The sequence below is a fragment of the Gossypium hirsutum genome, chromosome D11 (genome assembly GCF_007990345.1).
Source record: "Gossypium hirsutum isolate 1008001.06 chromosome D11, Gossypium_hirsutum_v2.1, whole genome shotgun sequence".
NCBI lineage: Eukaryota > Viridiplantae > Streptophyta > Magnoliopsida > Malvales > Malvaceae > Gossypium > Gossypium hirsutum.
The window spans coordinates 60,227,152-60,241,156 of NC_053447.1; the positions used below are offsets into that span (position 1 = coordinate 60,227,152).

Genomic DNA, 14,005 nt, shown 5'->3' on the forward strand with positions numbered 1-14,005 from the left:
CTAGTGCAGTAAAAGGTAAGTTTTCATACCCTTATTTATAATTTGAATTTGACTATTTTTACTTGGAATTGCCAGGGTTGTGCCAGTGTTAGTTGTTTGAAACACGAGTCAGCGGTGTCAAAGCAGACAAAATCATTACGAAATTGGGGTTCAGTATTCACATCGAGTGGAGGCCATTGGTTTTTATAAAGGTATATGGATTGGTTGGAAAGATTTAGTACGAGTAGATATGATATTTAGTCATTCTCAATTTATCCTAATGCGTGTGTTTGAGGGTGGGTTTTCTCAACCTGTTTATGTTGCTTTTGTCTACGACAGTCTTGATAGTCACAAACAGAAGAAACTATTGGAAGGTTAAAATCGAGCATTTTGTTCGGTACAGATCCTTGGAATGCTATTGGAGACTTTAATGCGATTCTACCCTCTGATGATAAAATCGATGGTAGAAGAAATGGTAGAAGGTGCCCCTTGTTTGGTGATTTAATAGAATCTGCTGAGCTTCAAGATTTGGGTTTCAAAAGAACCATCCTTTACTTGGCATAGAGGAGGGATCTCTGAACGCCTTGATAGAGCAATTGGAAATGATGCGTTGGTTAACATTTTTCCTAATTGCATCGTTACTCATCTTTCAAGACTGAAATCGGATCACAAACCTTTTCTTTTGCCCTTAGAACCAAGGAAAAGCTTGTTTAAAAGTAGACCTTTTAGATTCTTGGCAGGTTGGGTTAGCCATCTAGGGTTTACTGACTTTGTTAGAGATAATTGGAGAATTGATGGGAATATGGTAAGTTCGTTTATGGTCATCTTGGTGTTTGTAAAAAATAGCTTTTGAGGAAGCTCTCACGTATTCAAAACAATATGGAAAGCACACATTCTGGCAGTTTAGTTAGGTTAGAAATGAAAGTAAGAGATGATCTGGAAGGAGTTCTTCATCGTGAGGAATTATTGTGGAAGCAAAAAGCTAGATGTGATTGGTTGAGTTTAGGGGACCGTAACACCACCTTTTTTCACATACGCACATTACAGAGACGGAAGCACAATAGGATTTTGGCTCTTAAAAACGAGGAGGGTGAATGGATCTTTGATGAAATTGGTTTACAATAGGAGGCAATTGCCTTCTTCCAAAAATGGGAAGCACCCTACTAGAATGAGAGATCTACCACCTAATAATTTTCCAAAGCTTGAGTCTAATGATATTCTCTTTCTGGGAAAGGAGATTTTAAAGGATGAAATCAAGAAAGCTTTATTTGATATGGCTCCATTAAAAGCACCTGGAAGTGATGGGTTTCACGCGTTTTTCTTTCAAAGCCAGTGGAATAGAGTTAGGGATGATGTGTGTGAGTGGATTCAAAAGGTTTTTGATAGATAAGATATTGATTCAGACTTGAATAATACTCTAATTATCCTTATTCCAAAGGTCAATAGCCCTGAGAATTTTGCTCATTTCAAGCCAATCATCTTATGCACAGTTCTTTACAAATTAGTGATGAAAGTGATCGCAAATCATTTCAAAGTTATTTTCCCTAAAATCATAGCTCTAGCGCAAGCAGGGTTCATAGCCAAAAGGAACATCAAGGATAATGTCATTGTAGCACAAGAAGTGATTCACTCCATGAGATGCAAGCTGAAACGAAGGAAGTGTATGGAAATTAAAATTGATCTTGAGAAGGCTTATGACAAGGTCAATTGGGAGTTTATTGACGCCTCACTGAAAGCTGCAGGTGTACCTGATTTCCTTTGTAATGTTATCATGTCTGTGATCATCGGTTTTTCTATGCAGGTCTTATAGAATGGGATCCCAACAGAAAAGTTTCGTCCTGCTAGAGGTATTCATCAGGGGTGTCCCTTGTCCCTATACCTTTTTGTCCTGTGTATGGAATGGCTTGGACATAGTATCAAAACAACAGTCAATTCAGGAGCATAGAGCCTTATCCGTCTCTCTCGATCAGGTCCAATGTTGTATCATCTCTTTTTCGCTGATAACTTACTTAGTTTTGGGTAGGCTAGGAGAATTAAGGATATTTTGGAGGAGTTTTGTGGTTTTTCTTGTCACAAAATTAATGCAGGAAAATCAAATATCTTTTTCTCTAATTCAGTTGATGAGCAAACTAAGGAAAGGCATGGAGGAATCCTTGGTTTTTAGACTGGCAAATCTTGGAACCTACTTGGAAGTGCCTCTTTTTCACGAAAGGGTAACCAACAGTTCATTAAGGTTTGCTGTTGACAAAGTTCGAAATAAGTTGCGACGTTGGGATGCTAGGCAACTTTCATTAGCTGGTAGAGTAACACTAACCCAATCTGTTTTGCTCTCGATCCCCAGCTACTTCATGCAATCTATGATGATTCCTATTAGAATATGTGAGGAAATTGAGTGAATTGCTAGGAGTTTTATTTAGGGGTTCTTCTAATGAGGGGAAGAAATTTGCGTTGGTAAGCTGGAATCCAATTTGTCAGTCTAAATTTTTTTGTAATTTAAAATCTGTATTTATCAAGTGTAAACACATATGCATCAATAAAGGAGCACACATTGAACATCCATATGGAGACAACTATCAAAATAATAAGTGTAAATAAAACAATAAATGGAGATAAAGTAAAGTTTAATATATCAATATTAGACATTGGTAAATTATAGGCTTCTTTAATTAATGTGAGCTTAAATTATTTGAGGGTTAATTCAATTAGTTATAATAACCCTTAAATTAATAAAGTAGACCGTCAAAGATTGACTCAGAGAATAAATGAAAAGAATAAGAGTTCATAATTAAAATGAAGGAAAGTGAAAACTCTTAAAGAAATCAAAGATGCAAACACCGTACAATAAATATCTTATCAATTATGATATTTAAAATGTAGGAGAATTTTGCCAAAAAAAAAAACCTTAAAATAGGCATAGAAGGTCAACAAGCTCATCAATTATGGTCGAATTGTAATGACTAAGCATATAATCAACAAATTGAATAATCTTGAATTTAAGGATAGTATTGGGTCATATAATAAATATATAACAATAGTTAATTAATTTATATATGCTTTTCTCTGTAAAAAGTTTATATATTATTAGAACTTTGACTTATCAAAATTATATTTATGATTAATTTAATGGTTTATGTATGTATTTTGTCTATTCTTTGATATTCATTATGAAATTATTTCTTTCTATAATTGAGCAATTTTTACTCATTATTATTTATTATTAAGTATTTTAGTTGGTGAATAAATCTTTTATATATATATATATATCAATTAAATTATTGTATCTGCATGTATTATTATATGTCAGCATTATTATTGAAAATTATAATCAATTAATTATTTGAATACATAATACCTTTTAATCATTGAAATGATAGCATTTTCATTTTGGTATAATGAACATTTTAAACTCCTAATAGTTGCCTCTTTTCTCACTTTTGCCCCAAATCCTTTTTATTTAGTTATGTTGGAGATAATTTAAGTAGTTTTTGAGTGATATATTTTATAATTTGTAATTTAAGTGTTGCTTGATAAACTGAAAAATTAAGTGTTGAAAAAATAGGTGTTAAAAATTGAAGTATTGAAAATTTAAATACTGAATTTAAATTCTAAAATCTATTTGATATTTTGCTTTGAATAGAATTAGATAGTTTGATAAATATAGATTTTAAATTACAATAAATATATTTTCTACTTTTTATCCTTTAATTTTTAAATATTTCACAATATTCTAAACAAAAATCAAACTTTAAAGGTAAAATTTTTGTAGAATAATATAATATTAAAATAAATAAATAAATTGAATTAAGTAAAATTGTTCTCCATTAATAGCTCTTATCTACTTATCATTTTCCACACTTTTTTGTAAAAAAATCTATCAAACTGTTTTTGTTTTAGATTATCAAACATGTGCAAAAAATTAAATCATTTTCCACACTTCAGGGCATAAAAGCTTACCGTTTATTACTACACGAACTTGACTGTGACAAATAAAAAGAATTAGAATATGAAGAAATTTTCTCCAATGGACATCGTCCCTGTAATTTAATTACCGGTAAATATTTTCTATTCTGAACATTGTAAGCACCAACTGAAGGTTATCATGGCATCCTTGAACTTCAGTCATTAGAACTTGAAACTTATGACCAACAGACTCATTTCTGTGTATATAAAACAAGTGAAAAAAGAAATGACAAAACTGAACAAAAAAAGGTTAGCCAGTAAAGCTACAGGCAACTATATGTCAGCATCATTGACGTTATCCTCTATAATGTCAATGCAAGATCCCACAGTTTTTCCCAGGGACATCGCCTCTGCAAGTTTAGATCGAGCTGCTTCATGGCGACGCAATAGTAGTATGGTGTTAAGTACAGCCCACCTAACTTGGGAATCTGCTTTCTTTTGTGAGAATCCCAAGCCTTTGAGCAATCCATCCAACTGATCCAAAATCTCAAAGTTCAACTCAGAACTCAAACTCCTACAGCTTAGGATGGAAGTTAGGTAGATGAATTGTGTACCTTGTTTATATCAGCAAGGCCTCCCTCAGCGTATCCGAATAACAGATATTCGGTTGCCACACCTGCTAGGGCTATGCATGAGAATCTGTTCAGTGTCTGGTTCAGAAACATTCTCACCATAAGAATTCTTGTCAATGAAGTCGTCTAAAATCTATGTCTAAGAACAGGAAAATAAAGAAAATTTAAGTAGATTACGGACCGTAGCTGATACTTTCCCTGCATTGACCTGCATGAAATAAAAACATTGGAAAAGAGAGTTAACTCAAAAGATTGCTTTACATGCTCGAGTTCATGTAGCATATATGATTATATTCTGTTCTTGCTAGTATGCATAAACTAGCAGCAATGATATCTAGCAAACTAACTTATGAAGGTTATGGTACAATTAACTGAAGTATGTCGTTCCATTTTCCATAAACTAGGATTAAGCCATTAAGGGTCACCATCTAGGATTGGACAAGGTAACACTTATGGCCACCCAAATTGAAGATAGAATGGGGAGCAGCAGCAGTGGCTGAGTGGAATATAGCAGATATAAAAGAAAGCTACACAAGTAAACAACAAATTGAGGGGGAAAAACCAACTTCTTCGAGAAACTCAAAATCCACAAAGGCTGTTCCTGCTTGAATATTGAGTGATCCTTCTTTCTTTAAAGCTTCCAAACTAGTTAATGTATATCCTCTAGGAAGGATGCCCACCAGGTACGCGATCAAGAAATGACCAGCTTCATGCTGCACCGAAGTCGGTATACAATAAGTAATTGGTTTCTGTGGATATCAGTTTCAGTCTTTCCGCAGTATGAAAGACTAATAATAGTTAACACATATCTATGAAGTGATTTAGACATGGTCATCATGAACTGAAGTCAAATACATGAAAACAGAAGAGAGGTACTACTTGAATAACCCTGTTGTGGTACTTTTGACTGATAGTGTGACCAATTGTGTCAAGGACCAAGCTGCCAATTCCTCCATTGAATGAAACCTATACAAAACAGTGGCTATTCCAGATCAACCAATAGATCGATGTTTAAAGCAATGAAGTATGAACAAGAAATCTCGTCAGCCAATTGAACACATTCATGAGAATAAACTTCTAATTTGACATAAAGGGGACGGTTCATGAATAAAATGAGTTAGATTATCAGAACGAAAAAATTACCAAGTCTAGTGTCCAGAGAAACAAGAATCCCAAAGAAATAAACAGGATTTGCTGTGGGTTAAAACTAAAAGCATTCCAAGCTGCAACCCCTCCTAAGATAGCAGCAAGTTGCAGGTTCCTTTCTATTGAACCCAGAGTTGAATCAACTGGTGATAGAAGAGATGCAGTTTCTATTCCATTCAATCTCAATTCGTCCAAGGTGTAGAGTCTTTGGGGAACCTGCAAGCAAATTTACACCTCAAACCAACCGCAAATCTTATATGTTATATGATGTAAATCATCACAAGACAAACAACTTTGGCTGTGTATCCAATCCCAAGTAACAGTGTTAAACTCCAGAGAAAAATCCTATGTTGCTTCCATTTGAGATTAAAGAGAAACCTATATCAGCTAAACTTGAAAGGCAGAAGCCCCCTTTCTTTGCAACAGTCTTTATGCATTTGAAATACCAGCAGTAATCTCGGAGATTTTTTACATATCAAACATGGGAAACTAAGCATCCACTGACCAATTATTAATGGGATCCACAGCAAAAGAAAAAAAAAACATGCAGCATTTTTGTAATATCTATCTGTGTTATCTAAGCTTGAAGGGTGAATGCCAGTTATGTGTATGCTCAATTTTTCCCAAGTTTTTCATATATTTGAAAGATGATATCCAATACCCATATATGTTTCGTGGTTTCTGATTTACCTCTTCTCATTTTCAAAACAAAATCAATGAACACAAAGTAATCAAAAACTAACACAATTCATAAAGAATAAAAAACCTGGCGAGCAGCAGCAAAACATCGAAGGCCACCAGGCTTTCCTTGCAAGTCCTTGACAAGAGAGAGAGCAGCCCTCTCATCTCCCTTGCTCAGCTCCTTATCAACTTGTTCCAATACTTGTCTTCTCGACACTCCAATTTCTGATGAACTTAAAATCCTGAACGTAGACAACCTAAGCCTTGGACATGAACTCAAATTCAAAAAACAAACAGAAGTGCCCATAACTTTAAATAAGAACAACTCATTCCTAAATTCTTTAGTTCTCTTACATAAAGTGCCTGTCTCTTTCAATTTAAGCTACATTTTTTCTCAGCCACACAAAAAAGGATAATGTACTTTTTAGTAAATTTAACTTTTTTTCCTCTGCCTAAATGACCAACGACCCAATCTTAAACACCTTCCAACGACGCTGAATCAACCGAGGAGATAATAAGTGACCGGTCACCGTAATTCAATGTTCAACCAAACGACATGGCACGGAGAGATATCAGTGTTATTCCACACGCAAAGAAAAAAGATGGGTTGAATTGAGTAGTCTTGCATCATCATTCATCAAAATGAAGCCAGATGAAAATTCATAACTGGAAGAGGCAATGGTATTGGGAAGATTGATTGGCCAACGTATCGACATTGAGCCCAACGACAGCATCCTCAACCTGATGTAAAACTTCCCTCAATCTACCATTCCACACAATAGTATGGAGTTTTGGTGAAAAACGATTATGCCTTTTTGCTCTCAAATGTACAAATAGCGAGCAAGTTTGGCTATGATTAGAACCCTCAAATTCAACACGTTAGCTAGTTCTGCCTACACATCTAGACCAGGTTCCAACAAGCTTCTGCAAAATCCAATATCGTTTCATTCTTGCTTAAAAATCTGGGTTTCTGATGCACTAAACAACTCATGCAGTCACAAAAATTTTCCAACAAACGAAGCCTCAAATCAATGAGAAAGAACTTCTTTAAAAAAAGTACATTTATATTAACATCAATAAGCAACTACATTTGCTCAAAATATAAGAAAAGGAGATCAAGAAAACCTGCTTATATTATACAAGCATTAAAAAACAAAAAAAAAACAAAAAATCAAAACTAAGGCCTAAAACTCCTGAGAAGCAGAGCCAATGTCACCCTTACCCTTTCCCATTTTCTTGGGAAGAAGGGTTTGATGAATGTTAGGCAAAACACCCCCATTTGCAATTGTAACTGAACCCAAAAGCTTGCTCAACTCCTCATCATTCCTCACTGCTAACTGTATGTGCCTTGGAACTATTCGATTCTTCTTGTTGTCTCTCGCTGCGTTTCCAGCAAGTTCTAGTACCTTGATAATTAAAAAGAATTAAGAAATTGAGAAACAGTAAGACTAGAAATTAAAGAAAAATAAGAACTTGATCCAATAAGGTAGGAACCAAGGCAAATAAAATAAAACCTAATTACCCACTTTTCCCAAATTACTGAAAAAACATCAGAGCAACCAAATGAAGACCTAAAATATATGGTTTTTTAAACCAGATCTCAAAAGCTAGCCAGGAAAAGCCACTAACTGTTTTTTTTCCCTAAAAATTAATCACCCAAAATCAATTTAAGGTAACAGCCCAACGAATGTCAATTTTTTTTCCGAAAAAACCATAATCCCTCTAAAGATGAGAACTCACCTCAGCAGCGAGGTACTCAAGCACGGCAGAGAGGTAGACGGGAGCTCCAGCACCGACACGTTCGGCATACTTGCCAGCTTTCAAGAACCTGGCGATCCTCCCCACGGGAAACTGAAGCCCAGCCTTGTGCGACCTCGACACCGCCTTCGATGACTTGGGCTTCCCTCTCCCTCCTTTCGCTGATCCTCCGGTGGAACTCATCCTCAAAATCCCTAACCAACTTTTTCTTTTCAGAATTGGAAACGTAAAAGTCGGGAGTTTCAAATTTTAAAGGACTGCTTGAGAATGAAGTGGGAGCAGTGGGGTTATATAGCAAAAGCTTGGTAGCGAATTTGATTGATTGATGGAAGGCTGGCGAGGATCGTCAACGTGGCACCAGAATCTCGGGGTTTTCGCGGGAAAATATTTCCTTTCTTTTTACACTTTCTTTCGCGGGGTGAGGTTAAACGGCGTCGGACAGCTAAAGTAGCCCAATGTTGTTGATAAACTTGATTTCCCGCAAGTCCAAATCTTGTTATTTGTGCTTCCAATCATCATAGTTTTTGGGCCTTAAAAAGCTAGAAAACGAAACGGTATCAAATGACCTACCCCCATGGGTGGCATTTCCGTGGTTTTGAGGTCAAAAACAGGGTAAAGTGTCATTTAGAGCATCACCCCCAGAGAAAGAGTTCTGACGGACTCCGTTTGTCCTCACGTGACCTGTCATCGGTCGCACGCACGGTAGCTTTTGTCCCCTCCGTTCCCATTTTTGTTTCTTTCTTAAAAAAATATACTAAAATTTTTTTAAAAAAAGTATTTCTTTATATATGATATAAATAATTATACATAAAAAAGCAAAAAAATATTATAAATTTGAAAAATTATAGAAATTATTAGATTTGTACCTGAATAATGGAGTAGGGATTTGTTAAAGCTCCTATTTTGAAAATAGGACTATAATAAAAATTTTAATAGTTGATCGTTAAAATTAACTGTCTTTAACTTTTTTAATAAAAGTTACCACGTGTCACAATCACGGTATGAAAAGTGACAAAAAATGATAAAAATAAAAATTATAATAAATATAAATATAGAAAAAAATATAAAATTTTGTAAAGTCGTAAGAGAATTATAAAAATATAAAGAAATATAAATTTCATTAAAAAATATAAAAATTATTGTAACAAAAGAAGCATTTTATAATTTTTTGTAATTTTTAACTTTTTATCATTTTCACCACATTTCACGCTGTGTTGCGACACGTGATAGCTTTAACTGAGAAAAAGTTGGAGATCGTTAAAAATTTTATACTATTTTACAATTTTTTATTCTAATTTTTAATAAACTTTAAACATTTTTATATTTTTTATTAAAATTTAATAACTTTTATAACTTTTATTTGTTTTTTATAATTTTTTTACCACATGTCACATCATGGTTCCGACACATGGTGACTTTAATTGAAAAAAGTTAGAGATAGGTAACGATTAAAGGGTTTTTTTAATGTATTTTGAAAGTTCAAGTACCCAATTGAGTGCAAAAAAAAAGCAGGAGTTTAATTATTTTTCTTAAAAAAATTGAAGAACTTTTTAATGTATTTTAAAATTTTAATTATCCAAATAAATATAAAATAAAATATTCTTTTTTAGAAAAAAATTAACAACTTTTTAAACCGTTAAAGTCTAATACTATAAAATTCACATTCTTGATACAGCTATTTATAAAGAAATTATATGATATTATTTAAAAGAAAATGCAATCATGTTCTTTTTATCACAAATAATATTTTATTACTATAATTTTTTAATGATTTAAAAATAATTTTTAAGACGTACACATTGTTGGATAAACAATTAAATATAATATTTTTGCTATTGCGAAATCATAAATATATATATATATACTTTTTTTCAAAAAGTTATTCCTAAATGCTTAAAATAAATTTGTGCAAACTATACAAATAGCCATTTAATTATATTTGTGTTATAGTTTTGGTCATTCAATTTTTAAGAAAAAATTAATTCAGGCACTAATGTTTAAATTTACCATTGTTTTGATTACTCGCCGTTAAATTGATAAAAAAATCTTTTTTGTAATTGGCATGACAACATATTTTATACTCAATACATATATATTTTATCAATTTGATCTTAATTCTAAATAATTTAATAAATTTAACCTTTCACATTTACAAATTCTATCAATTTAGTGATTTTCATCATAAAACAAAAGTTTCAATGGGGTAAGGTCTCATTGTTTTTGGGTGAGGAATTGAATTTCTTTTTCGTTGTTTTTTCCGGCTGACAAAATTGATACTCCTTCAATTTGAAGCACATTGGGAAATTATTATTATTTCAACTGATTTGTTTGTAGATTATTACTTGTAATTCCATTTCAAAATCAAAACAGTGCAACCAAAAAAGCGTATGAATAAAAGGAGAATGCAACAAAAATAAAAATTAATAAGCCTCCTAGGCCGTAACTGCACCGATGATAGAGCACTTTTATTCAATATGAGAAACCATTCTAATTTCAAACACCACCCCGCCATCACTTTCTTTAAATTGGAGATAAAAAAACAAGAGCAATGAAAAAGTACTATTTTTTAATGAAAAAATAAACACAATGCTCTTTTTGTACTCAATCTTCTTTGAGAGGTTCTCAAAAAATTTGATAAAAACATATTTTTTCGTTTTGCTTCAACAAGAAAGAGACTACTAATTTCTCAACTGAAACAAAAAAAAAAAAATCAATTCCTAACCTTGCAAACATTTTCCAATTATATTTTTCATTTCTATAGTTTCAATTTATGATGAAAATGTGTTAAGGACCGAATTGATAGAATTTATAAATGTGAAAAGTTAAAGTTGTTGAATTATTTAGTATCAAGATCAAACTGATAGAATGTGTAAGTATTGAAGACTAAATGTGTTATTATACCAGTTACTAAAAGTCATTCAATTATCAATTTAACTATGGATGACCAAAATAAGAATGAATTCAAAGTTCAGTGTCTAAATTGAAAGTTCTTAAAATTAGGTATTCAAAACAAGAAGGCAAGCATAATTGGGTGACCATTTGTACAATTTACCCAATAAATTTTGACTAAGATTTATATATTTTAAAAAACATGAAATTGATCCACATCAATGGGACCCACATCACAGTTATCTTATTGGCCTCTCAGTTTGTCGTCTCTCATTTCCACATTTCACCTTATGTATATTTTAGCATTTATCTTTCCTGTCTTCTAATCTGCGCCACCTTTCCTATCCTTCACCCACTCCACACGACACATATATAACCCCCTTCTCTCTCTGTTCAATTGCATGGTTCATCTTTTGTCGTTTACTCTCTCTGTTTCCGTTTGAAGAGATTTTTAAGCTGTTTATCCTTTCTCTTGATAATAAGCTCTAACGGCAGGAAAAACAAAAGGAGGGATCTTTTGAAGTGGAAAAAAAGAGAGAATAAGATCAGATTAACATCTTTGTTGTTGTTGTTGTTTTTTTTTTTTAACTTTTTATTTATTTGGGTTTGGGATATGAATTGTGAGTTTTTGGTTTGTTCTTCACAAGGATCTGTTTTAAGCTTTTGGGTTTTGTTTTTGAGTGTTTAGAGAAAGAGAAATGGCTGGAAGTAATGAAATCAACCTCAACGAGTGCAAGGTACAATATTTTCTCCTTTTTTTCCATTTACTCATTGTGTATATTCTTTCTAGAATTGGGTTGTCAAAGTTGAGTTCTATAATGAATTCTTCATATATTTTCGGGGTTGTTTTGGTTAATTAAGCTGAGTTTTAGCTTATTTTTTGTTAGAGCTGATGGTCTTATCAATCTTATTTATTGAACTTTTTTCCATATTTGAATATCTAGGGTTATGGGTTGTGGAAAGTTGATTCTTTTGCTGTTTTTGGGGTATGGAGCAGTTTAGTTTGATTTTTAAGCTTCAACGTCATATATGAGTTTATGTATTATATTGTATTCGTTTTTTTTTTCATTTTCCTTTTGTGATTTAGGTTTGGGCTTTTATGTTTCTCCAAAAAAGTTGGAATTTTCTGATTTTAGTTATGTATTTGTGCACCTTGCTTTAGTGGATAATACTTAGTTTGTGAAAATCAGCATTATAGCACATGTTCTTACTATTTTTGTGACAAAGTGAGTATAGTTAATTTCTGTGGTCTCCAGAGTTCTCTGTTTATTTATTTTGATGACTTTAGACAGTCAATATAAATTTGGTGGTAAAAATTCTTCTTTGTTTTAGATTTGATCTGATGGGGTTTTAGTTGCTTCTTGATGTATATATAATCTAGTGATTTTGTTTCTTTAGAAGATGCTATTTTTTTAATTCTTGTTTATCTTTGTCTCTTAATATAGATGGTGGTTCCGCTAAATACAAGGGTCCTTATCTCCAACTTTAAGTTGGCCTATTCTTTGTCGACCGGACGGCACATTCAATCGTCACTTGGCAGAGTTTCTTGACCGCAGAGTCCCTGCTAATTTGAATCCAGTTGGTCGGGTTTTCTCATTTGATGTCCTCATTGATCGTGGTATGGGTCTCTTGAGTCGGATTTATAGACCCACAAGTGCTGAAGAGCCTCAGCTTAATATTACTGAACTCGAGAAGCCTGTTACAGAGGAGGTTGTCCCTGTTATAATTTTCTTTCATGGTGGAAGCTTTGCACATTATTTGGCGAATAGCGTGATACATGACAATCTATGCCGGCTATTGGTAGGTATTTGCAAGGCTGTTGTGGTCTCTGTGAATTATTGACGTGCTCCTGAAAATAGATATCCCTGTGCTTATGATGATGGGTGGACTGCTCTTAAATGGATTAACTCTAGATCATGGCTTCAAAGTCGGAAAGATTCAAAGGTTCATATATAATTGGCTGGGGATAGTTCTGGTGGTAACATTGCACACCACGTTGCTGTTTGAGCTGTTGAATCAGGAATCGATGTATTGGGAAATATATTGCTCAATCCAATGTTTGGTGGACAAGAAAGAACTGAATCTGAAAAACGTTTAGATGGGAAGTACTTTGTCGCTCTACGAGACTGGGATTGGTATTGGAGAGCTTTTCTTCCTGAAGGTGAAGACAGAGACCATCCTGCATGTAATCCATTTGGTCCCAACGGTAGAAGTCTTGAAGGAATCAAATTTCCAAAGAGTCTTGTTGTGGTTGCAGGCTTTGATCTTATTCAGGATTGGCAATTGGCTTACGTCGAAGGGCTCAAAAAGGCTTGCCAAGAGGTTAAACTCTTGTACATGGAACAGGCGACGATCGGTTTCTACTTGTTGCCAAATAACAATCACTTCCACATCGTTATGATGAGATAAGTAAATTTGTGAGTTCTGACTGTTAATAGAATTAACTTTACCTACAGGCAGCAGTGAATGACAGGAGCTTGACATTCCACTTGTGGCAATTAAGAAGTTTGCGGTTTATGATCTCGTACTAATCATGGTGTTATTCGGCTTTGCTTTTTCCTGATTTATAGACTACCAAGCTTGCCTATATAGTGAAGAAGAGGAATTTCAGCATGTAGCTGGATCGATAAGTGTTTTGGTCTGCATTTGGTGAAAAAGCTTATGGCAATTAGAGCCTTTTGACTATATTTGGCTTTAAGAAATACAAATTCCAGCGTCTTGCCCCAAAGGAGAAGATGAGGACAATATATGGATAATATTTGGTACATGATCAAGGGATCGGTGCCTGCTTAATGTTATATATGCTAATTTTAGAACATGAATTAGAAAGGTTCCGTCGTGTTGTGACCCTGTATGTCTATACATATATGTTTTAGTATATAAACGGATGTTGCTTGAATTGGTTTCGGCCATTTTGTCTTTCATCTTTGTTTTTGCCTACTGTTAGATCTTTCCTTGTTTGGTACTTTGGAAAGTGTAAATACCACTATGTTTTCATAAGATTGAGAAATTTTGGATTA

The 14,005-nt window shown here is 33.5% G+C and overlaps 2 protein-coding genes and 1 pseudogene across 2 annotated transcripts; 1 reads left to right on the top strand and 2 right to left on the bottom strand.

Annotated features, from left to right (window-relative positions):
- Positions 1 to 3,913: 3,913 nt before the first annotated feature.
- On the bottom strand, positions 3,914 to 7,228 carry LOC107933864 (uncharacterized). Its single transcript, XM_016866167.2, has 7 exons — positions 6,424 to 7,228; positions 5,655 to 5,873; positions 5,391 to 5,477; positions 5,078 to 5,224; positions 4,693 to 4,719; positions 4,494 to 4,589; positions 3,914 to 4,413 (listed from the first exon to the last, which is right to left on the bottom strand). The coding sequence occupies exons 1-7, from the start codon at positions 6,643 to 6,645 to the stop codon at positions 4,213 to 4,215; spliced, it is 999 nt and encodes a 332-aa protein (XP_016721656.1). The 5' UTR covers positions 6,646 to 7,228; the 3' UTR covers positions 3,914 to 4,212.
- Positions 7,229 to 7,381: 153 nt separating this feature from the next.
- On the bottom strand, positions 7,382 to 8,492 carry LOC107933865 (histone H2AX). The gene is made up of 2 exons (XM_016866168.2): positions 8,079 to 8,492; positions 7,382 to 7,744 (listed from the first exon to the last, which is right to left on the bottom strand). Exons 1-2 carry the CDS (start codon positions 8,277 to 8,279, stop codon positions 7,523 to 7,525), a joined length of 423 nt encoding a protein of 140 aa, XP_016721657.1. The 5' UTR covers positions 8,280 to 8,492; the 3' UTR covers positions 7,382 to 7,522.
- Positions 8,493 to 11,307: 2,815 nt separating this feature from the next.
- On the top strand, positions 11,308 to 14,005 carry LOC107933866 (gibberellin receptor GID1C-like; annotated as a pseudogene).